Source organism: Scyliorhinus torazame, chromosome 1 (genome assembly GCF_047496885.1).
Source record: "Scyliorhinus torazame isolate Kashiwa2021f chromosome 1, sScyTor2.1, whole genome shotgun sequence".
NCBI classification, from domain to species: Eukaryota; Metazoa; Chordata; class Chondrichthyes; order Carcharhiniformes; family Scyliorhinidae; genus Scyliorhinus; species Scyliorhinus torazame.
In genome coordinates this window covers 303,715,942-303,743,067 of record NC_092707.1, presented here as the reverse complement: position 1 = coordinate 303,743,067, position 27,126 = coordinate 303,715,942, and the positions used below count along the sequence as shown (strand labels likewise).

Sequence of the window (27,126 nt, the reverse complement as noted above, 5' to 3'; positions counted from 1 at the left end):
TCACTTTGCACGAGAAGAGCAATGCCCCACGAAAGCCACAGAGAGCCCAGCAGGCAGGCACTCTGAATAAGAATAGGACAGAGCCCATACATATTGTGAGCACACGTTCAGACCAGACAGACATGAACGGAACTGACTGACGGTGTTCGGGCTTCCCCACCTGGGTCTGCGACACCCTTTGGGATAGGTCCGGCCGACCAGTAGTTGCAGCAAAAGTACGGGGACAGCCCATCGAATTTCTATGGGACACAGGCGGGTCCCGCACCACAATTAATTCCTCCACCGTGTTCCAAAAAGACACGTGGCCCACGACAGCCACAATCACCCTCAGCGGCTTCACAGGCCACTCACAGCAAGGACACATCACAGCCCCTGTACCCATTCAAATTGGCAATATTACGACAAGACACCCCACAGTTTTAGTTGATCTACCCCACACAGCTGAACACATTTTGGGCATTGATTTTATGAACTCCCACCACCTTACATTTGATCCAGTAAACCAATGTGTCTGGAAAATGGCAAAATCTGCAAGAGCCTCCGCAACGCTCACAGTAGGTGAATATGCAAACAAGATTAGCGCAGTTGGCGATTTCTGGTTTGACCCGACCACGATTAGCACAGACAAGGTTAGGGCAGTTCTGCAGAAGCACAGGACAGCATTCGCGACCCACAAACACGACTGTGGCTGGATGACTGGTTCCATTCAAATCACAGGACCTGACCCTGGACCCCAAAAGCAATACGGATTTCCCCAAGAGGCAGGGGGAGAAATCTCAAAGGTTATTGACAGCTTATTAGAACAAGGCGTACTTAGATCGGTAGCCTCTACTAATAATGCCCCGATTTGGCCAGTGAGAAAGCCCGATGGATCATGGCGGCTGACCATCGATTACCGGGAACTCAACAAAGTCACCCCCGCAGCAGCCCCCACGGTAGCCACAAGTCCCGAGACCATGATCAAACAGGGACTCAACTCACGATATTTTACAGTTTTGGACGTCAGTAACGGATTCTGGTCCATTCCATTGGCAAAAGCGTGCCAATACAAATTTGCCTTCACTTTTAAAGGTCAGCAGTACACGAGGACATGCCTTCCACAAGGATTCCACAACACCCCCTCAATTTTCCACCGACAGCTGGCAAATGGATTATCAAAATTTTCTCGCCCCGAATGTCTGGTCCAGTATGTGGACGACCTATTACTGACAGACACCAAGGCAGAGCACATCGAGCTTCTGGCCGAACTCCTGCAGCAGATCAAAGTAAACCACAAAAAGGCCCAAATTTTGGAAAACAAAGTGATGTATTTGGGTACGATTATCGCACATGGTAAACGCAAGATTGAGCATAACAGAATTGACTCGATTGTCAAATTGCCCCATCCCCAGAATGTTTCAGCCCTCCGGTCGTTTTAGGACTGGTTGGCTACTGCCGAAACCATATTGACGGTTTCGCCACCAAGGCAGCACCCCTCTCGGAACTCCTAAAGAAAGGAGCCCCTTGGGAAAGGCTTCCGCAGCACACGGATGCTGTAGATGCCTTAAAGCGTGCACTCATTGCAGCCCCCGCACTACAGGTTCACACCCGCTTTCCCCCTATGCTATAGAGATAGCTAACACAGAGCGCACCCTTTCGACCGTGCTTCTCCAGGAACGGCACGTACAGCTAAGACCCGTGGCTTACGTCTGCAGAGTTTTAGATCCTATGGAGCATGGATATTCATCCTGTGAAAGGCACCTGCTCGCTGTTTTCTGGGCAGTTCAGTACATTTCGTACAACACTGGACTAAACCCCATCACAATCCTCACGGAACACACCCCACCCAACTTTTACTAGACGGACGACTTAAGGACGGTACAGTAAGTCAGATTAGAGCAGCCAGATGGACCCTGCTTTCACTGTTAAAAGCACCAAGACCCACACTTTCCTAGCCGACAACATTCAGTACCCAGGCACCCCCCACGAATGTGAAATCATCTCACCGCACCACAACACAGGCCCCTTTATTGCGAAAATACCCCCCAAAAAGATAGGTAGTTCACCCCAGAGCCCCCAGAACACAGACACGTGCGACCCCTTAAGGATGTATGTGGATGGTTCTTCCACTGTATTAGACGGGAAGCGCATTACAGGATGCGGCATCTATGTTGAGGACGCGCAGGGACGCACCCTAGAAGAGATCTCGTTAAAACTACCAGGACACTTAGGCGCGCAGGTGGCAGAACTAGCAGCCGTCGCGTACATTGTAGATCACCCAGATTCCTTCCCCAGCCCAGCAGACATATACTCGGACAGCCTCTATGTCTGCAACAGCCTTACAGAATTCCTACCCCTGTGGAAAGCAAGAGGATTTGTTTCCGCAGACGGAAAACCCCTCCCTTCATCCCCATTGCTCCGCCACATTTTAGAGAAAGCACAGGACAGGACATTTGGAATTGTTAAAGTTCGAAGTCACCACCGTTCCTCCCACCTGGAAATGTAAAAGCCGACGCACTGGCTAAAGCAGGTTCCAAGCATGGATATTTTTGGACACCCCCCAAAAGCGCCCCAGTGAATGCAGTTCAGGTCTCACAGGCTAATATCGAGGATTTAGTGCAGGCCCAGAAGCAAGATAGCAATCTCAGGGAGATTTTAAAAGGAAGCTTTCCAGCCCCATACGATAGGTTTAAAAATGCACTGACCACATATGACGGTGTGATCCTAAAAGACACCCTTTATGTGGTTCCTGAACAGGACAGGAATCAACTTATTTGTTTGTTCCATGACAGTCATGGGCATCAGGGAATTGATCCCACTACAGCCCACCTCAGGCAGCTCTGTTGGTGGCCAAGTTGAAAAGAAGACGTAACGCACTACGTTGAGAATTGCCTTATCTGTGCCCAAAACAATCCGGACAGATACGCAAAGAAAGCTCAACTTAGCCACACCTGCCCCGTTAATGGCCCTTGGACTAACCTCCAAATTGATTTTATAGGACCATTGCCCCCTTGCAGGAATGGTTACAAGTACATATTAGTCGTCATAGACACTTTTACAAAATGGGTAGAGGCATTCCCATCCAGAACTAACACGGCAAAGACCACAGCCAAGATCTTAACCCACCACATCTTTACGAGATGGGGACTCCCCCGCAGCATTGAATCCGACCGAGGTTCCCATTTTATGGGACGTGTCATGAAGAACGTCCTCACGATATTTGGCATTACCCAGAAATTCCACATCGCATACCACGCCCAATCAAGTGGTATCGTGGAGCGAATGAATCGGACCCTAAAAGCAACCCTCAGAAAAATGGTCCAACAAAATACCACCACTTGGATTCAGTCCTCCCTTTTGCGCTGATGTTTTTGAGAAATACTGTTTCGACATCCACAGGATACACCCCACACACTCTCATGATCAGACGCCCCATGAAAGGCACAGAATTTTTATTAGGACTTGACTTGACCAGCCCCGAAGTGACGGCCCTCACACACTAGGACGCAGTAAAACAGCGAGTCGAAAATGTAAAAACGGCTCAGCTAGCAGCCGCAGTAAGATTATGAAAAATGAAATGAAAATCGCTTATTGTCACAAGTAGGCTTCAAATGAAGTTACTGTGAAAATCCCCTAGTCGCCACATTCCGGCGCCTGTTCGGGGAGGCTGTTACGGGAATTGAACCGTGCTGCTGGCCTGCCTTGGTCTGCTTTCAAAGCCAGCGATATAGCCCTGTGCTAAACAGCCCCTGTAAGGCACTAGAAAGAAACAGAGCAAGGCCTGTTTCGACAAGACAATGCATGCGACTGAGTTTGAGGTAGGACAGCAGGTCATGCTCTCCATTTACAACCCCAGCACATTCCTGTCACCGAAGTATTCGGGTCCGTACGTCATTGCGGACAAAGTAAGCCCCGCCGTGTATAAAATTAAGTACCCCAACGGAAAGACTGTGTGGTTCCATATTAACCAGCTTAAGGCATATGGCCCACAGTCTAACCACGCACACGTCATGCTCGACGCAGCAGACCACTCCCCGCCCACACCCAACGTATCCCTACCCTCCCCCAACACGTCCACCCCACCCACGGACCCGCCCTCAACTCCACCCCCGAACTCTAGACTCCGCCCCGCTACGCCCACAGACAGCAGCAGCAGAGACAGAGACTGTGACACAGACAATAGCCACAGCAAGCCTCCCTACTATCCCCATGCAACAGGACCCACACCCAGTGAATCTGAACACGATTCGAGTGATCCCTTCCTGATCACATTCCACAACAAACCCCACCGCCCTACGATGACGACCCCGACTCCATCCCCACAGAATTAGACACAACATTTTGGTACCGCGACAATTCATACAGACTCGTCCGAAACGTCGAGATGGACCCTTAGTCACACCATGCAGCTTTGTCAACCCTCACCCATTCCAGTGTATGGCATCCGGGAGAAGAGGATGACTTTGAGTCTGACTCCCAAAACGAGAACCCCTTTGCGACCCTGTTCGCAACTGATAACTGAGGTGTCCAGATGATGTTTTAAAAAGGAACCGCTTGGGAGAAACGGTGCCCTTTCTGATGGAACCTGCAGCATGCAGTTCAATGTTTGTTTGTTAGTGTTATTGTTAAGTGTTGTTTGTACACTCGGAAGTTCCACGGCCACACGCCATATTTGTCGGCAGAAACCTGTGAAAACTTGCCAGCACGCTTATCAGCAGAAACCGCTGAGAGCTTCCCAGCCCCCGTTCATAACTGCTCTTCAGTGTAGAGGCTATGGAAGAGTGCTCGCTGGGTCAGGAAGTGAAGACAACGCAGTTATGTGATCCTTCACGTTAGGGATCACAAGGAGTGTGTAGCCACCTGGGTTGGCCACTTCGCGACTTAAAATGGAGATCTGCAAAGACTACAGGGAAATTCAGCCAACACAGGCAAAAACTAGCAAGTGCAAAAATCCTGTGTATTAGAACTTGCAAAAGCCCAGACAGCACTGAAACTCACAGCCATCTGCATACTAATGAGCGATCCCCGGGAACAATCAAAACATTTAAGGTGAATAAGGCCAAGCCAGACTCCTCAGCGCCAGCAGGAGCCAAGACAAAGGAAGGCCAACGGACACCTAGGGACCGCCCAGCGATCAGGGAACAACTCCAGTATTGGAGAAATCGATCCAAGTGATCGGAACGTAGTCCAATCACTTGGAACCAGATATGGGTATCCGCCCCGAACGGCACGAAGCCCCCGGGGACTATAAAATAGAGTCCCCAAGTTCAAATCGGTCTTCTTGGCAGGGTCACTCAGCAACTCGAATCAACCCTTGAGAGTGAACTGTCTAAGCTGCCGCATCAACCAAGTAAGTCTCCAGTCAACGCACGCTACGAGATAGGCGCTCCTAGCTACCAGTCCATACCAGCTTTTGAATCCTGCAGACTCAGATCGAACGAAAGGCCATTTGTTCCCCTGACCTGGTGGGCCAGTCCGAAGCTAAGTATAGGCCTTTTAGTGATAGAGAATAGTCTAGAAAGTAGAGTCTATGCATGAGTAGTGATTTACTGTGTATAATAAATGTGTTTTGATTTGAATTTTACTAATTGGTGTGTTGAGTTATTGATCAGTACTTGAACTTGAACCTCGTGGCGGTATCATAAAGATGCCTGGCGACTCTAGAGCAAAGGTTATAGAAACAGAGCAAATTAAGTAAAGATACAACAGGCAACATTTAGGAGCCAACCAAAAATTAGCAACAATCTAAGCTTAAGATTGGATTCTTTCACAGGAATCTTGTCTTGCATGAGATGGATTCTGGGAACTTTGTAGCTTTCATTAATGGGGTGTGTGATGGTGGTGGTGGTGGGGGGGCAGGGTTGGTTATGTCTGTTACTGAAAGTAATTCCATTAGTTCCTTCTCAACTAACAGACTTATCTAACTATCTTGCACCAGGACAAAAAAGGGCTGGTTTAGCTCAGTGGGCTAGACAGCTGGTTTGTGATGCAGAACAAGGCCAGCAGCGTGGGTTCAATTCCCGTATCAGCTTACCCGAACAGACGCCTGAATGTGGCGACTAGGTGCTTTTCACAGTAACTTCATACTTGTGACAATAAAAGATTATTATTATTACCTGGCATTCTATCCAATCATGCTTTCGGCCAAGTACAAAAATGCTGCATATAATGCCAAAATACTGTGCTCCTGAGCAATTATGTCGCTTTCAAGCTTCATTTTATACATCAACAGAGATTAGTTCTAGCACTTTTAAACATTTGAATACATTTTATAATAGCAACAACCTTCTACGTTGGAAAAGAGTGGGCGCGATTCTCCCATCGGGTGGCTAAGTGCCGAATCCGGCGTAAAAACGGGAGTGTTTTACTCCGGCGTCCGTTCCGAGACCCGATTCTCCGGGCCACAGTGGGATAGCACGGCGCTGGAGCCGGCCACGCCGCTCCAGCTGCCGATCCCGGCGTCGCGGGATCCACGCATTCGCAGTTGGGCTGGCCCCAAATAGCACACGCGCAGTGGCCTTCTTCCCCGCGCCGGCCCCGATGCCAAATGACGCAGGACTACGGGAGCCGAGGTGGAGGAAAGGAGGCCCCCAGACAGAGGGGCCGGCCCGCCGATTGGTGGGCCCCGATCGCGGGACAGGCCACTATGGAGGCCCCCCCCCCCACACCCGGGATCGGACCCCCCCCTCTCCCGACAGGCCACCCCGGACCCTTCAACGCCAAGGTCCCGCTGGCTCAGAGGATGTTAGAACGGCGCTGGCTGGACTCGGCTTTTTGTTGGTGGCCGCTCGGCCCATCCGGGCCGGAGAATCGGCACGCCGGCGCATACCCCGACTGGTGCCACGCCGGCCCCAGTGGGGGGTCGGAGAATTCCGCCCCATATTTGTTGTTAGATGTACTTTCAAATGTACATGCACAGCACTAGCCCGAATATCTGCTGGAAAAGGAGTACCTTGGTAATGGAAGTAACTCACTAGGTAATTATGTCACAAAGTTTCAAACAATACAGCTTTAGCGGATAGACGTTATGCTACAGCATAAAACCCTGGTTAGACCACATCTGGAGTACTGTGAACAGCAAGGGGCACAGTTTAGGAAGGATAATTGGATTTGGAAGGAATGCAGCCTCGCCTTATCAAAATGATACCCAGTCTCCAGGGTTAAATTGCAAGAGGAGTTTAGGCAAACTAGAGTTATTTTCCCTTGAATTTTGATACTTGAGGGGTGATTTGATAGATGATTTCAAGATATTAAAGGGAACACCTAAGTAAGTAGGAACCAATATTTCCTCTGGCTTGGGAGTCTTGGCAGAGTCTAAATATTACAGCCATGCCTTTCAGAAGTGAAATTAGGAAACCCTTTGACACAAAGGGTGGAAGTAATTTGGAACTCTCTTCTGCAACTGGCAAATGAGGCTCGATCAACTGATAATTTAAAATTTTTGAGTTTAACAGATTTTTGTTACCCAAAAGTATTAAGGGTAAAGGACAAAGACAGGTACGAAGAGTTAGATTGCAGATCTGTCACGATCTCACTGAATGGAGGAACAGGCTTGAGGGATTAAATAGCCTATTCCTGTTCCTTTTTTTTCTACCACTAACTTCGGTATGCACACCAAATATATTCAATGCCACAGATATTTTGAGTTCCAAGTTACTTTCATTCATAATTTGGATTATTTTTGATAGAATTTTATTTTATCTTTACTTGCACATGTTATAAAGGAAGTGTATATTTTTATGTAGAAACATAGGAAATAGGAGCAGGAGCACGTCATTTGAACCTGCTCGGCCATTAAACGTGATCATGGCTGATCATCCAACACAGTAACCTGTTCCGGTTTCCTTCCCATATCTTTTGATTTCTTTAGCCCCAAGAAGTATCTCTAACGTCTTCTTGAAAACATAGTGTTTTGGCCTCAACGGCTTCCTGCGGTACCGAATTCTGGCTTAGAAACTTCTCTTCATCTCAGTCTTAAATAAGTTACCCCATATCCTTACTGTGATCCCTGGTTCTGGGCTACCTGCCATCGGGAGCATCTTCAGAAGTGCGTGAGAAGCACATTGACACATCAACATTTATTCTGCTTTATGGTTTCACTAGGTAGCCGTTCTTGTCTAACTGTGGCTAGACTACTGTTGTTGGTTTCTTTCTTGTGCTCCTCCAGCTTTATTCTCCTATGGGTGGCTCGGGTGCTTTTGGGGGAGAGCTTTGTTGAATATGTCCCTGAAATATAGATCCCAGATGTTTTAATATTTCTGGATTTGGAGTCTCTCTCGTTCTTACTATTTATTTTGGAGCAGGCGTACGGCAGTACAAAGAGGTGGATTTTCTTGGAGAAAAATGCAAGAGCTGGGTTACCCTCTGTACTGCAGGGGGCTATTATTTCCAGTGAGTAAAAAGGTCTGAAAAGATAAAAATTCTCTAGTTTATATGTGATTGCGTGAACCACAAGTGCATGAAATAGTTAGCCTGTATAGATAATCATGTGAATATAGATAACACTTGGTAAAGCATATAAATCCATCTAAAATATGGTAGTACTGCACTGATTTTTAAAATAATTCTAAGAACCAAATTATTATTTTTTTCAATTAAGGGGCAATTTAGCATGGGCAATTCACCTACCCTGCACATCTTTTGATTATGGGGTTGAGACCTACGCAAACACGGGGAGAATATGCAAACTCCACATGGACAGTGACCGGGGGCCGGGATCGAACTGTGAGGCAACCGTGATGAGAATATTCATAACCCTTGTGGGTATTACTTCAAAGGCAAAATCAAAATTAAGTCTAAATAAATTTTCTAAATAATCCATTACACATACCTTTTGTCTTCCTTTCCTTTGCTTCCTGTTCCTGTAGTGCACTTCTCTGTTGCTGACAAGTTCTGCACTTGTGCAATAAGTCCTGTAACGTCTGGATTAGCGCCGCATCCAGTAGTTTGGGTGTGTGTATGGAAAGCAGCAAGGCAAGAGCTCGAAGATCCTGTAAATAAGAAAACAAATCACAGCTTGTCTACCAATCTTTTTTTAAAAAAAAAGATATTGCAGAGTGCAACTAGTTGTTTAGGAACGGAGTTGAGAATGCCCAAACCCACATTTCATAATGGAAGCTCAAAAACAGGGACACGATTTGGTATGTATTGATTTTGTTATCCTCTCATTAATGCCAGAGTCAGAACTTGTGCCAAGAGCAGAAATGCGACGTGGGTGTAAAACAGCACGAGAGTTGGAAAAGGCGAATCTCATCGGCGAAATCTCATTTTCCAAATCTATCCATTGGTGACGTAACGAGGTTCCCCACCCAGAAAGGTCGCGAACCTCATTTAAATAAATTATAATGGAATTAAAGGGCTTCACCGCCACTTTTTCACTCAATTTGGGATCTCAACCCTCACCAAAGTAACATCATATTGGCAAGTTTTACAACAAATTTTTAAAAATTTGTTCCAGGTGGATAGAACCTGTCTGGGGCGCACAGGTAAGTATAGCTCCTGGGGAGAGGGGGACATGGCTGGCCGGCACCCTGGCACAGTGCAGGGGGGGGCCTCTGGGAAGATCCCTTATTCATGGAGGTGGCTTCCCATTTTTTCAATCGGAGTTCGGGGCACCCTTCCTGATTTTGGGATTCCCAGCATTACTGTTTTATTCTGGCCCTGCCAGCAAAACGTGTGGACCATGTCTGCAGATTTGGTCTGCACAAGGTGGTGAGAAAAGTCAGCTGTGCAGCCTGCCAGTTTTCTCCTCTCAGCGAGCACCCTGTGCAGAAAATGAAAAATGTTGACCTTGGTCTGCAATTAATCAATATAAAAACAGCACTGGATATAATTCATACCAAGGGTCTAGTCATTCATTAATTCACATTCTGAACATGACCTGAACCATTCAGGTTCCTGGTTAAAAAAATTCAGACTGTGAGGACAGACAGTATTAGCTCTGAAAATCTATGTGGAGGTGGCACGTTGTGAGCAGCACAAGTGGCTAGCAATGCGGCTTCACAGCGCCAGGGTTCCAGGTTCGATTCCCCGCTGGGTCACTGTCTGTGCGGAGTCTGCACGTTCTCCCTGTGTCTGCGTGGGTTTCTTCCAGGTGCTCCAGTTTCCTCCCACAGTCTAAAGATGTGCAGATTAGGTGGATTGGCCATACTAAATTGCCCTTAGTGTCCAAAAAGGTTAGGAAGGGTTATGGGGATAGGGTGAAAGCGAGGGCTTAAGTGGGTCGGTGCAGACTGCACTGTATGGTCTATGTCTTTGGTCTATGAGGCTGCTGGAAGATACTGGCCAGGAGACTCCATCATTGAGCTCAGCAAAGGAATTAGAGCAAGGCCCATACTTTACACCTCAAAAGCAGGGTGCCCGCCCAATCCTGTTACAATGGGAAGTCTAGTCTTTGAGCCAAAAACAAAGGCCCTGTGGCAAAGTCCCACCTGAATTACAGGCAGATAGGTTGTTAACATAGAAAATTTATGTTAAGATACTGTAGTTGGCATAAACACTTATAATAATGATATTAAGTGGAAAGTTCGAAAAATAAAGTTTTAATTTCATAGAGGAACATCATATGCAATCTTACCCCATTTAGAATAGCACCAACTTTAGAGATTTCAACACGCTGTCCCAGAAGCTCTGGCTCAAGGTTATGGTACTCATTTATTAGATTTGAGATTAAATTATTGATCAAACTAGAACAGTTTGAACTGGAGAATACCTGATTCTGAACCTGGAAAATCATAATTTCAACAATTAAGGTGGTACAATTTCAAAGTAAACAATCTGATTATTCAGTTACAAATGTATTTTGATGCACACAAAAGGTGTCAAAACAAAAGTTAATATTTCTGGCAGTTATTAGTATGAATGCCTTTTCCGAAGCATTTTTGTAACTTCACAGTGTTATAGAATCATACAACACCGGCCCATAACATCTGTGCTGTCCCCTTGAAAGAACTATTCAATTAGTTGCACTTTCCTGCTCGTTCTCCATAGCTCTGCAAATATCTCATATTCAAGTATACATCCAATTCTCTTTAGAAAGCTATGGTTGAATCTGCTTTCATCTCCCTTACATAACATTTCAGAGTATAAATTGCTTGGTTAAAAACATAATTTTTTAAGCCCCCGTTTCCTATATAATATTCATAGCCATTAGGTTGCTCATTTTCTTTTGGAGTCCTTCCCTCACCCTCCTCTGCAAAGAATTTCTACAACAAGACTGCATAATTAATCCTATTCCCTTAATAGTATCGGTTGCCTGATGGCAATGTTGTCAAACAATCCTGTTTTGGGTCAGGCTCCATAATTTTACCAAATTTATTCAAGGCTGAGAGAGGTCGTTTTCTGATAGACAAAGAGTTGTGGGGTGCAGACAGAAAAGTGAAGTTGAGACCACAACCAGATCAGACATGATCTTATTGAATGGTGGAGGTGGTTCGAAGGACTAAATGGCCTACTCCTACTGCTATGTCCTATGTTCCTATAACGCGTTTGCTGTTTCTGTACATGATGGATTATAAGTTATTACTCCTTCAATTTTACTCATTAGTCTTCTATTTTAAAGCCTGCTTCCGTGCTTCCTCTTTTAGCAAAAAGGAGGGATATATTCAAGCGATCAATTTTTGAACAATGGTAATCAGCAAGAGGATTGGTTTTGCCCCTTCCAACCCAAGATGTGTATCCTACTACTTTAGAGTGCTGAAGTCTAGCAATATGTGCAAGGAGAGCTGCAATTCATTTACCAGGCATTGGTCATATTAATTTGGTTTTAAATGAGGACTATGAGAGCCCTCTGCAACAGACCTACTCAGAAAATAGCACCACAAGCTAATATTGTTGATATACAGTAGATGCATTTAATTGGAATACACAGAAAAAAGTAAAAAGCAAAAGTTTAGAAAGGTAACCAAATGAAAAAAAAACTAGCATAAAAATTGGAACATGGCAATCAGAAACAGCAGGTCTAGTGAAGATGCATAAACAAAATAAAAATGAGTATCAGGCACCAGAAAGAAAAAGAGATCCAAGAAAGGCAAACTATGGACCATGTAGTTAATATGGATGCAATATTTCATGACATTCATTTAAAATTTAGCACATTGAAGATCATGATTAAATGATACAAAATAGAATGTGAAATAAAATAGTCTGGAAAATCCTCAGAAAAATTATGTATTCAACTTCAAAACCAGCAAAGTAAAATGGCTGCCAATCATTATATCACATGGGATTACAAGTGCCGTACATTAGAAATCACGTTTCTAACATACAGCATTTAAACTTTTCTGCAATAATAATGTTGAGTTTAATCAATAGAATTAGCCAAAAATTTAAGGGGCGGGATTCTCCGTCCCTCCAGCCCTGTTTTCTGGCGTGGTGTGCCCACGCCGGCAGTGGGATCCTCCGTTCCCGCAGCCGGTCAATGGCGTTTCCATTGTGGCCACACCCACACTATTGGGAAACCCCGGACATGGATGCGCTGCCAGCGAAGCGGAGAATCCCGCTGACGGAGAATCCCGCAGAAGAAAATTTGTTTTTCTTGGAGTGGCTTGAAAATAATTAACAGGGAAGTTAGGTTAAGTAAGTATTTCCTGAAGTCACAAGAAATTGTGAATCTTGGGCTATTTGAATCAATATCGATTCTTCCTTGCCAATTCCTTTTCTTTCTTCGCTGTTCCTTTTCAGTTGTACAGATTAATTTTCGTACCTCACCCAACTGTTTGACTCCATGTGTCAGCTTTGATCATTTGATTGTATGAGAGGGAAACTCACAGTCCAATTAGCTGCTCTTTTGGCAGCCACATACACTTCCAGTTTGCACCTATTATTCATGGGAATTTCTTCCTCCCCAATCTAAGTTTGCTGAAGTCACGTGTTACCATTCAGGTTACCACCCCATGAGATTGGCTAATTTAGCACCAAACATCAAACCTACAACACCACTTAGTCTCGATGGCTCAGTTACCCAATGGAGAAACTCACCAAAATATCTAGGAAGCTATCACCATTTTTAAAAATTGGAGTTCAGTACCAATGCACTCACTGCAACCACAGAAGAAAACGCCCTTAATTCTGTACAGCAATGAAATCTCATAGTTGTATTGAATCAGGCACCAGATAACATTTCATTAATGAATACACGTTATGGTACAGGGACAAAAGCTACATTATACCTTAGGAAGGTAGCAAGCAAGAAAGGTATAAACTGCATTGCTATTCAGACAGATCCTCTCGTCCATTAGAATGCATTTAATATATTCAGCAAATACTGGTTCATCACACAGCAGCTTAACACAATTCTTTGCCATGGATGACTGAAAAACAAATGACACGAATGAGAATAGTTCAGCAAAACAACTTCAATGAAGTTTATTTGTGCACAGTTAAGTGTACCATCTCCTTTCCTTATCTCCCTTCCTCACTCTCATTACTTCAAGCCAAGCATCATTCCCAGCCATGAGGGCTGGAGAATGACCGACTTTCAGGCCCCTGCCTGTTGCTCTCCAACCAGCCAAAGATGATTAATGCAGCTCTTCCGTGGAGAAGATCCTGCCACCCGGGGAAAAGATTGAGGCTGGGCGGAGCAAGGCCATTAAGTGGCCACTTAAGGACCTTAATAGGTGAATGCACAGGTTTCAAACCCGAGGTCTTGCCCGACCAAGCGTGAAATTCTGACTGGGTTTGGGCAGCTGGGTTCCTGGAGGGAGTGGAGGAATCCTGTTTATTCAATTTTACGCTCTTTCTTAACCTTACCAAGTAACTACAAGGCCTTCTTCATTATCAAATATCACATAACCTCACAACCCCAATTATAGTTAGTTACTGTTATAGAATGGGACTCCAATCTGGTAACCAGTCAGCTGGGGTGACCTAACTGGAATTTTAGAAAATGGAATGAGGTGGCAGGGATGCCGGCAAATTACCAACATCATCAAAGATACACAAAATTCTAAGTAACAATTTATTTTTGCAATCATTTTCTTTTTGAATGAGTGAAATATACCAACTAAATTTCATAAGTTATTTTATTCTCAAAATTAAAGGAAAACACACCAACAATTGAAAAAGTTATTACAATAACAGAAACTTAAAATACCTGAGACTGGTAAATTTCTGTCCACAGTTTTGGGAATAATGCCAGATGAAGAGGCAAGCCTTCATATGCTATCAGAACACCTGTATATTGACAAATGTAAATTGCAGTTACTGCAGGAACAAAGAGACAACCCGTGAATGAAATTAAGGATGAATTACAGCCCATTACATTGTTGTTTTAATTTCAACAAAATTGTGAGCAATTCAGCTTAATTAAAATTATACTAACTGAAGACAAACATTAAGATTTGTAATTGCAGATTATCATATGACAGAAGTATATGTTATTTTACAGTTGCACAGGAGAACTCAAGACTTAATACCGTTATAATAAAAATGTACGAGTCAAATCTATCTGCAGTGTCTTCCTCCTCATTGGTTAGGGATTTATATTTGTTTACCCCTTTATCTACTTTTGATACATACTGATCATATTACATTTTCATCCACTGGCATTCCCAGGAGTCACTTCATTTTACTTCGCAGAGGGACTCCCAGGAGCAAAGGCACAATTATCATCTCCCAACAGTGTCTCCTTAGCAAAAAAAACTCAGCAACCACTTTTTAACCATTCCCCAAAGCATGTGCAGCAGGACATTATCTAGTTTGTTGGTCTGATGCCTATATTAGAATTACAATTTCCAAAAACATTTCCAAATAGGATTTCCACAACCCATTCTCAATTGGTATGCTGTTTTTGGTTGTACTAAGTCTCCCAGGCCTCAACAGGAACGCTCCTTGATGCATGGAAGAAAATTACAAAAAGAAAAACTAGCAAAGTGCCTTTAACAGCATGTCAGGAAGAACAGAGGCAACCTCATCCACCCACTAACGCTCAGGCTGTCTTCCTGTTGATCACAGCATCTCCCTCCCTCCTGCTGCAGTCAGTAGCTTCCCTTCAATGCCCGATGCTGCTCTTTCAAAAGGCTGACGTGCCTGATCAATGCCAAGGTTAAGGACATATCCACAGAGTTGGAAAGGGACTTTGGAATGACGGGCAGGGTCCAGTTGTTGCGGTCTACGTAGTTACCGATGACATAGACAGGGCAAAGGAAAGGGTTCTGAAAAAGGGATATGAGTGGCTTGGACTTAAATTAAAAAGTAGATCCACAAAGATAATAATCTTTGGATTATCACTTGCGCCACCAGTAGATTGACAGAGCAAATAAGAACACGCATGGATCAAACCTTGGTGTGGAAGAAATTGGTTTAGATTTTGAAGAAGGTCGTGCCTTAGGCCCAACAATCTTCAACTTTACATTAATGACCTTCCCTCCAACACAAGGTCAGAAGTGGGGATGTTCGCTGACGATTGCACATATGTTCAGTACCATTTGTGACTCCTCAGATACTGAAGCAGTCCATGTCCAAATGCAGAAAGACCGGACAACATTCAGACTTGGGCTGATAAGGGGCAAGTAACATTCATGTCACACGGGTACCAGGCAATGACCATCTTAAAAAGAGAGAATCCAACCATCTCCCCATGACATTATCATCGCTGCTTTCCCCATTAACATTCTGGGGGGTACCATTAACCAGAAACCTGAAGTGGACCAGCCATATAAATACTGTGGCTACTGTCGTGTTGGGTGTTCCAATATACAAACAAACCAACACGGTTGTAGATGGTACAACTCTGTTTATTATTCTGTACAATAACAACTGTTAACTTCTGGCTGTGGTTCGAACTTCACCATTTAACCTGTGGACCCAGCCCTAGCACTATCTTAGAGAGGCACTCAGCACATGGTGCATGTCTGAGTGGCACGCTGTGAGCTCTGAGCTATCTCCTCGTGGAATGAGCAGGAACTGTGGTGTTCCCTGTTTTATAGTGCGTGTGCTCTCACTGGTGATTGGCTGTGATGTTGCGTGTGTGTTGATTGGTCCGTCTACCTGCTCATCATTGTGTGTGTGAGATTGCACCATGATATGTTAATATGGATATCATGACATCCCCCTTTTTCACAAGGATATGTGCCTACATGGTAATAAATATTGGTGTGTACTGAGTGCGGCTGAGTGTGTGTGTGCAATATTTACAACATGTACATGAGGCTAAACTATATACATAGGAAGGTGTCAGGTGCAACATAGCAACAAGGTTGTACCACAAACAAAACAAGTGCAATCATCGAATATCGAAAGAGAACTCCTGGAACGACAAAAAAAGAAACACGTTAACATTGGACTCACTGAATTGTTGTGCAACAATGTGCAAACAGGCTCATAAGTCCAGCCTAGTAGGTGGGCGACGAATTTGGGTTGACCGCCTCAAGGGTGGGTCAGGATCCACCGGCTGAGGAATGGGCCTGGCCACGGGCGATAGAGGAAAATTGGCATAGTGGCAGGAAGCTCCACGAAGTCGGCATCAGGGACAACAGGAGGGGGTGGCACCGGTGCATGATCACTTAGCGAGCGCAGAAGCAGCCCAAGGGCCTGCCGATTACGCCGACGCATGGAGCCATCAGGCATGCGAACCAGGAACGAGCAGGGAGCCACACGGCGGAGAACTTCGGCAGTTCCCAACCCGCCACCCTCTGGTAGGTGTATGCAGACGTTGTTTCCAGGCGCAGGGCAGGAAGATCAGTTGCCCGAGTGTCATGTGTCACCTTCTGCTGAGCACGCTGCTGTCGCATCCTTTGCAGTACTGGAGCATGGTCGGGTTTAGGAACATGAATGAACGGCACAGTGGTCCTGTGGGTGCTACCCATCAACAGCTGGGCCGGTGAGAGGCCTGTGGACAGTGGGGCTGTGCGATAGGCCAGCAGGGCTAAAGAGAAGCAAATCCGGCATCAGCAGCCTTGCAGAGGAGCCGCTTCATGATATGGACGCCCTTTTCCGCCTTGCCATTCGACTGGGGATGCAAAGGGCTGGATGTCACGTGTGTGAAGCCATATGAAGCGGCAAAAGACCATTCTTGGCTCGCAAAACAGGGCCCATTGTCCGACATGACGGTAAGCGGAATGCCATGGCGAGTGAAGGTCTCTTTACATGCTCTGATTACAGCTGATGATGTCAAGTCGTGCAGGCGTATGACCTCCGGATAATTGGAAAAAATAGTCAATTATGATGACGTAGTCCCTGCCGAGAGCATGAAAAAGGTCCACACCCACCTTTGCCCAGGGGGACGTTACCAACTCATGGGGCTGAAGTGTCTCAGGGGGTTGCGCCGGCTGAAACCTTTGGCAGGTGGGCAGTTGAGCACCATGTTGGCGATGTCGTCGCTGATGCCCGGCCAGTACACCGCTTCTCGGCCCCTCCGCCTGCACTTTTCAACCCCGAGATGGCTTTCGTGTAATTGTTCGAGGACAAGCCAGTGCATGCTGTGTGGGATCACAATCCGGTCCAACTTAAGGAGGACACCAATGACGGCCAAGTCGTCCCGGACATTTTAGAATTGTGGGCACTGCCCCTTGAGCCACCCTTCCGTCATGTGGCGCATCACACGTTGTAGAAGGGGGTCAGCCGCAGTCTCACGGCGAATGTGGGCCAGACTTGCATCAGTAGCTGGCAGATTGGCCGATGTGAAGGCTACATGTGCGTCGACCTGACAGACGAACCCCCCCCCGATTCGGGCGGTGTACTCACTGCTGTGGACAGGGCATCCGCGATGATGAGGTCCTTTCCCGGGGTGTAGACAAGTTGGAAGTCGTACCTCCGGAGCTTGAGCAGAATGCGCTGGAGGCGAGGGGTCATCTCATTGAGGTCCTTTTGTATGATGCCGACCAGGGGGCAATGGTCGGTCTCCACGGAGAACTGCGGAAGACCATACACATAGTCGTGGAATTTATCAATGCCGGTTAACAAACCCAGGCACTCCTTCTCAATCTGCGCACAGCGCTGTTCTGTGGGGGTCATTGCCCGCGAGGCATAGGCGACCGGGGCCCATGTTGCAGTGTTGTCCCGTTGCAGGAGTACCGCCCCAATGCTGGACTGGCTGGCATCAGTAGAGATCTTTGTGTCTCGAGTAGTGTCGAAGAACGCCAATACCGGGGCGGTGGTGAGCTTGATCTTGAGCTCCTCCCATTCCTTCTGGTGTGCGGGCAGCCACTGGAACTCCGTAGTCTTCTTTACCAGGTGGCGAAGAGCCGTTGTGTGCGAGGCAAGGTTGGGAATAAACTACCCCAGGAAGTTGACCATCCCGAGAAAGCGTAGCACTGCCTTTTTGACTGCCGGCTGCGGCATGGCTGCAATAGCTGCCACTTTGTCGGCATCCGGACGCACCCCTGACCGGGATATGTGGTCCCCCAGAAACTTTAGCTCAGTTTGGCCAAAAGAACACTTGGCTCGGTTGAGGCGCAGGCCGTGCTCTCGTATCCGAGCAAAGACGCACTGGAGACGACTGATGTGCTCCTGTGGTGTGGTGGACCAGATGATGACGTCGTCAACATAGACGCGCACCCCTTCGATGCCCTCCATCATCTGTTCCATGATTCGATGAAACACCTCGGGTGCCGAGATGATGCCAAACGGCATCCTATTGTAGCAGTATCTGCCAAAGGGAATGTTGAACATGCACAGCTTCCTGCAAGACTGATCCAGCTGAATCTGCCAAAAACTCTTTGAGGCATCAAGCTTGGTAAAAATTTTAATCCGGGCCATTTCGCTCGTGATTTCTTCCCGTTTGGGTATGGGGTAGTGTTCCCTCATGATGTTATTGTTCAGGTCTTTTGGGTCGATGCAGATCCGGAGCTCGCCAGAGGGCTTTTTTACGCACACCATGGAGATGACCCATGGCGTAGGCTCCGTGACCCAGGAAAGCACTCCTTGGTCCTGCAGCTGCTGCTTGAGGTGGTCCTCGAGTGGTGCTGGGACTCTACGAGGTGCATGAATGACCGGGGTGGCGTCCGGTTTGAGCCGTATTCTGTAAGTGTAGGGCAGTGTGCCCATGCCCTCGAAAACCTCCTGGTTGTGGGTGAGGAGCGAGTGGAGCTGTGCCCTAAAGTCTGCATCCGGGAAATCGGACGTGCCTTCTGGAGACAAAGTGTGTACCCGCTGAACGAGGTGGAGGATCTTGCACGCCTGTGCGCCTAGCAGAGAGTCCTTCGAGGATCCAACTATCTCAAAAGACAATGTGGCTGTGTATGAATTGTGTGCAACCTGGAGCTGGCAAGACCCCATGGCCGGGATAACATTACCGTTGTAATCGACCAACTGACAGTGGGATGGCCGAATCGGTGGTTTGACCTTGTAGAAGGCTGACCATGCAGTGAGATTGGCGGAGGCACCAGTGTCTAAGCAGAATGTGATTGGTGATCGGTTGACCGTTAGGGTGGCACACCATTCACCACCCGGACTGGCATCGGCTGGTGGGTCCTACTTGGGGACATCCGATTTCTGTCTATTACCGCAACGCGGAAGGGTTCCCGGTCGTCAAGGTATGACTCGGTGTATGGAGGCTGAATGGCCAGCACGTCCCTGCGAGGCTGGCGGAATTGCGGAGCGTTGGCAGGTTGAACTGCTCGACAGCAGGCAGCGTAGTGGCCCATCTTGCCACAGCGGAGGCATTGTCGGGTTTTGGCTGGACATTGCCGCTTTAAGTGTGCGGATCCACAGTTGCTGCACGTTGTGCTGTCATGGCGTTCGTTGCGCCACCGCGCATGCGCGGTTCGGTCCTGCATAGAGCGCGCCTGCGCGTCTCGTCCCTCTGCGTCGATGCCCCCTCTTTTTGGCACGTACAAGCGCGGGAGGCCTCGGAAAGCGCGTGAAATGGCCGCCCTCGCCCGGGCCAGGAGGATCTCGATCAACTGGACCCATTCGGCCTCGTAGGACCCCTGCTGTGCCGATTCGGCCGCCTGGAATTGGGAGTACCGGCTGGTCGCGTTTTCGTGGAGGACGTAGGTCTCTATGGCGGTGGCTAGGGTGAGGCGCTTTATTTTGAGGAGCTGCTGGCGTACGGTGTTCGAGGTGACCCCAAAAACTATCTGGTCCCGAATCATGGAATCGGAGGTGGCCTCATTGCCGCAGGACAACGCGAGAATACGGAGGTGTGTCAAATAAGATTGAAAAGGCTTATCCTTACCCTGAAGGCGCTGCTGGAAGAGGTACCTCTCGAAGCTCTCATTCACTTTGACGCTGAATTGTTGCTCAAATTTTAGGAGGACCGTCTTGTACTTCGTCTTGTCCTCGCCTTCCGAGAATGCCAGGGAGTTGTAGATGTGGATGGCGTGTTGCCCCGCCGTGGAGAGGAGGAGGGCGATCTTCCTGGTGTCCGATGCATTCTCCCGGTCTGTGGCTTCTAAGAAGAGCTGGAAGTGTTGTTTAAACAGCTTCCAGTTGACGCCGAGATTTCCAGCGATTTGGAGCGGCTGCGGCGGGCTGATGATGTCCATGGCGCAGGATGGCGGATCTCTGAAGAGGTGCAGGTAGGTCTCACAGTTGCTGGCGAGTTTCCAATCCTGGTATCATGTCGTGTTGGGTGTTCCGATATACAAACAAACCAACACGGTTGTAGATGGTACAACTCTGTTTTATTATTCTGTACAATAACAACTGTTAACTTCTGGCTGTGGTTCGTACTTCACCAGTTAACCTGTGGACCCAGCCCTAGCACTATCTTAGAGAGGCACTCAGCACATGGTGCATGTCTGAGTGGCACGCTGTGAGCTCTGAGCTATCTCCTCGTGGAATGAGCAGGAACTGTGGTGTTCCCTGTTTGATAGTGCGTGTGCTCTCACTGGAGATTGGCTGTGATGTTGCGTGTGTGTTGATTGGTCCGTCTACCTGTCCATCAGTCTGTGTGATTGCACCATATGTTAAGTTAATTTGGATATCATGACAGCTACCAGGGCAGAGGCTGGGAATTCTGCAGTGAGAGACTCAACTCCTGACTCCCAAAGGCCTGCCCACCATCACAAGGCACAAGTCAGGGGTGTGATGGAATACTCTCCACTTGCCTGAATGAGTGCAGCATCAACAACACTCATGAAGCTTAACACCACCCAGGACAAAGCAGCCTGCTTGATTGGCACCCCAACCACCACTTTCAAATTTTCAATTCCTCCACCACCAATGTACAGTGGTAGCAGTGTGTACCATTTACAACATGCACTACAGGAACTCAACAAGGTTCCTTTGACAGTACATTTCAATCCCGCAATCTCTCCCACCTAGAAGGACAAGGGCAGTAGACAGATGGGAACACCACCATCTGGACATTCCCCTCCAGGCCACACACCATCATGACTTGGAAGTACATCACTGTTTTTTCACTGCTACTGAGTCAAAATTCTGTAACTCCCCAACATTACGGCGTGTGTACCTACACCACATGGACTGGTGAGGTTCACACCACCTTCTCAAGGGCAATTAGGAATGGGCAATAAATGTTGGCCCAGCCAGCAATGCCCATGTCCTGTGGAAGAATTTTTTAAATGTTCATGGTGCACGCGCACCAAAACTGGAGAAAGAGGGAGCTGTTTTGTTGCGTCTTTGCTTGAATCACATCTAGACCAATAACCTGGTGAATTGAATAACTAGGGATGAAGAGAAGGGGTCAAGGCTTTAAACTAAATAATGAGGGAGGGGGGATTGGAGAAGAGTTCAGGTGAGGGGGAAATTAAGATTAATAATATGTGCAATGATAATCAGAGTTTGGTAGGAAGGGACAGATCATATAAAACTAAGAGTGCACCAAGCAATAGGGTCAGAATAGAGAAAGAAGGTAAAAAGAAAAAAAAATAAGAGTGTCATATAAATGCACACAGAATTTATAACAAGGTAGATTAACTGCTAGCACGAAAAGAAATTAATAGATATGACATGGTAGTCATTATAGAGACATGGTTGCAAGGTGAGAAAGGCTGGGAACTGAATATAGAAGGGAATAAGCAATTTTGAAAGGATAGGAACAACTTATATTTATATAACACCTTCAATGTAATGAAACACCCAAGGTACCTTACCAGAGCATTATAAAACAAGGTATGACAGCGAACCAGAAAGGCGATTAGATCAGAAGACTAAAGCTTGATCAAAGAGGTTGGTTTTAAAGAGGTATCTTAAAGGAAGAAGCAACATAGAGAGGGAGAGAGGTGTACGGAGGAAATTTCAGAGCTTGAAAAAAAAGGGAAAAGGTGAGGTAGCATTGTTAATGAAAGATGAGATCAGTACAGTAGTGAGAAATGAGCTTGGTTTGGAAGATCAAGATATAAGATCAAATAGCCAGGGAAAAAAGTCACCGGTGGGAGCAATTTACAGACCCCCTAACAGTATTTACACTATATTGATAAAGCATAAATTAAGAAATAAGGGGGCATGGAAAAAAGATACTCCAATAACCATGGGTGATTTAAATCTTCAAACAGACTGGACAACTCAAACTGGCAAGAATATCCTTGAGAATGAGTTCATGGAGTATATTCGGGACAATTCCTTAGAACTGTATGTGTGGAACCAACCAGGGAACGGTTTATTTTAGACCTGATAAAGTGTAAAGCAACAGGATTAATGAATAATTTCATCGTGAAAGATCTTTAATAAAGGGTGATAGTAACCTGATGAATATTGATTTAGTTTGAGTGCGAGAAGCTTGGGCTAGAAGTTTAAACATAAATAAAGGCAATTAGCTGAAGTGGACTGGCAAAATAGATTAAAATCTGTAGAGAAGCAGTGGCAGACATTTAAGAAGATATTTCATGACTCTCAGCATAGATATATTCCATTGAGAAAGACTGACCCTACAAAAAGGATGACGTATCTGCGCCCAACCAAGGAAGTTAAAGATGGTGTTAAGCCCAGTAATGGCATATAATGTTTATAACTCTTAAGATACGAACTATATTCAATGTTGTCTTGGAAAAGAACCTTTTACTTTTTAAAATGAACAATGTGCTTCTGCAAAGATGTCGGAAGGTCAATGACATACCCTGTGCATTCAAAAAGTGTGTCTGTGTTCAACAGAGACAAAAAGGCAGATCCCAGATGAAAAGGTGTTAACTATACATATCCTGAGACCATCAAGAAACATTCTTGAATTGAATAGATCTTTTTGCAAACAAAGAATGAGGTTGTCTTAACCCACCTCAGGGTGAGTGTCTTAAAACAATAAAACAGTATAGTATGTAGCTAAACAACCCAAGACTACAAATGTAACACCCCTATGCAAGAAAGGAGGGTGACAATAAGCAGGAAACTATAGGTTAGCTAGCCTAACATCCGTCATTGCTGGAATCCATTATTTAAGGTAGCAGTAGCAAGATATATCAAAAATCTTAAACAATCAAGCAGAGTAAACATGGTTTTGTGAAAGGGAGAGAGTGTTTGACAAATTTATTACCTTTCTTTATGGATGTGACAAGCAGGTGAATGTTTTAAAATCATTCGTTCATGGGATGTGGATAGGCCAGCATTTATTGCCCATCCCTAATTGCACTCGAGACAGTAGTAGTGAGCTGTCTTTTTGAACTATTGCAGCCCATTCACAGAGCTGTTCGGGAGGGGAAGGAGTTCCAGGATTTTGACCCAGTGACAGTAGAAGAACTGCAATGTATTTCCAAGTCAGGATTGTGTGTGACTTAAAGGGGAATGTCAAGGTGGTGATGTTCCCAAGTGCCTGCAGCTCTTGGCCTTATACATGGTAGCGGTCGTTGGGTTTGAAAGGTGCTGTTTAAGGAGCCTTGTGAGTTCCTGCATCTTGTAGATGGTACACAACCACAATGCGTTGGTTGTGGAGGGAGTGAATGTTTGTGAATGGAATGCTAATCAATCAGGCTGCTTTGTCCTGGATGGTGCCAAATTTCTCGAGTGTCATTGGAGCTGAGCTCATTCAGGAAATGGAGAGTATTACATCAAACTCCTGACTTGCACCTTGTAAATGGCGGACATGCTTTGGGGAGTTAGTAGGCGAGATACTTTCCACAGAGTTTCCAGCCTCTGGTCTGTTCTTGTAGCCACAGTATTGGCTGGTCCAGTTCAGTTTCTGGTCACTAGCAATCCTCTGGATGTTGATAGTGGGGGATTCATAGAACATAGAACAGAATAGCACAGAACAGGACCTTCGGCCCTCGATGTTGTGCCGAGCATTGTCCGAAACCAAGATCAAGCTATCCCACTCCCTGACATTCTGGTGTGCTCCATGTGCCTATCCAATAACCGCTTGAAAGTTCCTAAAGTGTCCGACTCCACTATCACAGCAAGCAGTCCATTCCACACCCTAACCACTCTCTGAGTAAAGAACCTACCTCGGACATCCCTCCTATATCTCCCACCCTGAATCTTATAGTTATGCCCCCTTGTAACAGCTACATCCACCCGAGGAAATAGTCTCTGAATGTCCATTCTATCTATCCCCCTCATTGTCTTATAAACCTCTATTAAGTCGCCTCTCATCCTCCTCCGCTCCAAAGAGAAAAGCCCAAGCTCCCTCAACCTTTCCTGATAAGACCTATCCTGCAAACCAGGCAGCATTCTGGTAAATCTCCTTTGCACCCTTTCCAATGCTCCCACAACCTTCCTATAATGAGGTGACCAGAACTGCACACAATACTCCAAATGTGGTCTCACCAGGGTCATGTATAGTTGCAGCATTACCCCGCAGCTCTTAAACTCAAGCCCCGTTAATAAACGTTAACGCACTATAAGCCTTCTTCACGTCTCTATCCACTTGAGTGGCAACCTTCAGAGATCTGTGGACATGAACCCCAAGATCTCTCTGTTCCTCCACATTCCTCAGAACCCTGCCGTTGACCCTGTAATTCGCATTCACATTTTTTCTACCAAAATGAATCACCTCACACTTATCAGGGTTAAACTCCATCTGCCATTTTTCGGCCCAGCTCTGCATCCTATTAATGTCTCTTTGCAGCCTATAACAGCCCTCCACCTCATCCACTACTCCACCAATCTTGGTGTCATCAGCAAATTTACTGACCCACCCTTCAGCCCCCTCCTCCAAGTCATTGATAAAAATCACAAATAGCAGAGGACCCAGCACTGATCCCTGTGGTACACCGCTGGTAACTGATCTACAGTCTGAAAATTTTCCATCCATCACCACCCTCTGTCTTCTATGTGATAGCCAGTTACTTATCCAATTGGCCAAATTTCCCTCTATCCCACACCTCCTTACTTTCTTCATGAGCCGACCATGGGGAACCTTATCAATCGCCTTACTAAAATCCATGTATACGACATCAACTGCTCTACCTTCATCTACACACTTAGTTACCCCCTCAAAGAATTCAGTCAAATTTGTGAGGCATGACCTACCCTTCACGAATCCGTGTTGACTATCCCGGATTAAGCTGCATCTTTCCAAATGGTCATAAATCCTATCCTTCAGGACCTTTTCCATTATCTTCCTGACCACCGAAGTAAGACTAACTGGCCTATAATTACCAGGGTCATTCCTATTCCCTTTCTTGAACAGAAGAACAACATTCACCACTCTCCAGTCCTCTGGCATTATCCCCGTGGACAGCGAGGACCCAAATATCAAAGCCAAAGGCTCTGCAATCTCATCCCTTGCTTCCCAAAGAATCCTTGGGTATATCCCATCTGGCCAGGGGACTTGTCGACCCTCAGGTTTTTCAAAATTGCTAATACATCCTTCCTCAGAACATCTACTTCCTCCAGCCTACCCGCCTGAATCACACTCTCATCCTCAAAAACATGGCCCCTCTCCTTTGTGAACACTGAAGAAAAGTATTCATTCAACGTCTCAGCAATGGTGATGCTACTGAATGTCAACAGGCAATGGTTAGATTCTCTCTTGTTGGAGATATCATTTCTGGCACTTGTGTGACAGGACTGTTACTTGTCATTTGTCAGTCCAAGCCTGGATATTGTCCAGGTCTTGCCATATTTGGATATGGACTGCTTCAGTATCTGAGTGGTTGGGAATGGCACTGAACATTGTGTGATCATCAGTAAAGAACCCCACCTCTGACTTTATGATGGAAGGAAGGTCATTGGAGGCAGTTGAAGGAGGTTGGGACATTTCGCTGAGGAACATCTGCAGTTATGTCCTAGAACTGAGATGACTGACCTCCAACAACCACAGCCATCTTCCTTTGTGCTAGGTATGACTGCAACCAATGGAGAATTTTCCCTGATTCCTGTTGTCTCCAATTTTCCAAGGCTCCTTGATGCCAAACTCGGTCTGATTCAAGCGCAGTCATGCTGAACTCACCTGACTATCTGCATCCTAGGATCTTAAAAGATGCATTGTTGCAATCTTAGAAAATTCCCTAAATTCTGGAAAGATCGCATCCAAACTAGTAATGCAATATATTTGCATTTTAAAAAGGCATTTGATAAAGTGTCACATAAAATGTTGCTGTACAGGATAAGAGTTTACAGTGTTCAGGGTACTATATTAGTATGTATACAAGATTGGTAACTAACAGGAAACAGAGTCAGAATAAATGAGTTACTCTGATGTTGGCAAACTAACTAATTATGGTTCCACAGAGATCTATACTAATCACCTGGTTCATGGGACAAAGTATATTGTCAGCAAATCTGCTGATGGTATCAAGGTGGGAAATCAAATTGTGAGGACAGTGAGCAAAGAAATAAACATAGGTTAAAGGAAGGTAGAAGTTTGGCAGCTGGAATATAACATGGGAAAATGTGAGGTTATCCACTTTGACGGGAAAATTAGAAAAGCAGATTATTTAAATAGAGGGAGACTCCAGACTGCTGCACGAGCAGAGGCATCTGGGGATCCGTGTACATGACCAAAAAGGTAATTTACACATGAAGACGATGAATATGAATATCAATATTTTGCATCCACCCTTACCAAATAAGATGTTGTAGAGGTCATGATGAAAGAGGAGGTAGTTCAGACACTTGGTTGAAAACTGATAACAAGGAAGTACTGGATAGACTGTTTGTACTTGAAGTTCACCTGAGGAAGGAACTGTGCTCCGAAAGCTAGTGGTTCGAAACAAACCTATTGGACTTTAACCTGGTGTTGTAAGACTTCTTACTGTGCCCACCCCAGTCCAATGCCGGCATCTCCAAATCCGTACTTAAAGTTAAAAATAAAAATAAAAATTTAGAGCACCCTTGTTTTCCAATTAAGGGGCAATTTAGCATGGCCAATCC

The 27,126-nt window shown here is 46.0% G+C and overlaps 1 protein-coding gene across 9 annotated transcripts in view; it reads right to left on the bottom strand.

Moving 5' to 3' along the window:
* The window catches only part of usp34 (ubiquitin specific peptidase 34), a 446,082-nt gene that overhangs the window by 6,454 nt on the left and 412,502 nt on the right, over nt 1–27,126 (bottom strand). For all 9 annotated transcript variants that reach the window (XM_072507777.1, XM_072507780.1, XM_072507781.1 and 6 more), the window contains exons 75-78: nt 14,072–14,151; nt 13,149–13,289; nt 10,556–10,702; nt 8,810–8,969 (exon numbers count right to left, since the gene is read on the bottom strand). In XM_072507777.1, coding sequence (XP_072363878.1) covers nt 8,810–8,969; nt 10,556–10,702; nt 13,149–13,289; nt 14,072–14,151 — 528 coding nt within the window. The remainder of the gene's footprint in view (nt 1–8,809; nt 8,970–10,555; nt 10,703–13,148; nt 13,290–14,071; nt 14,152–27,126) is intronic.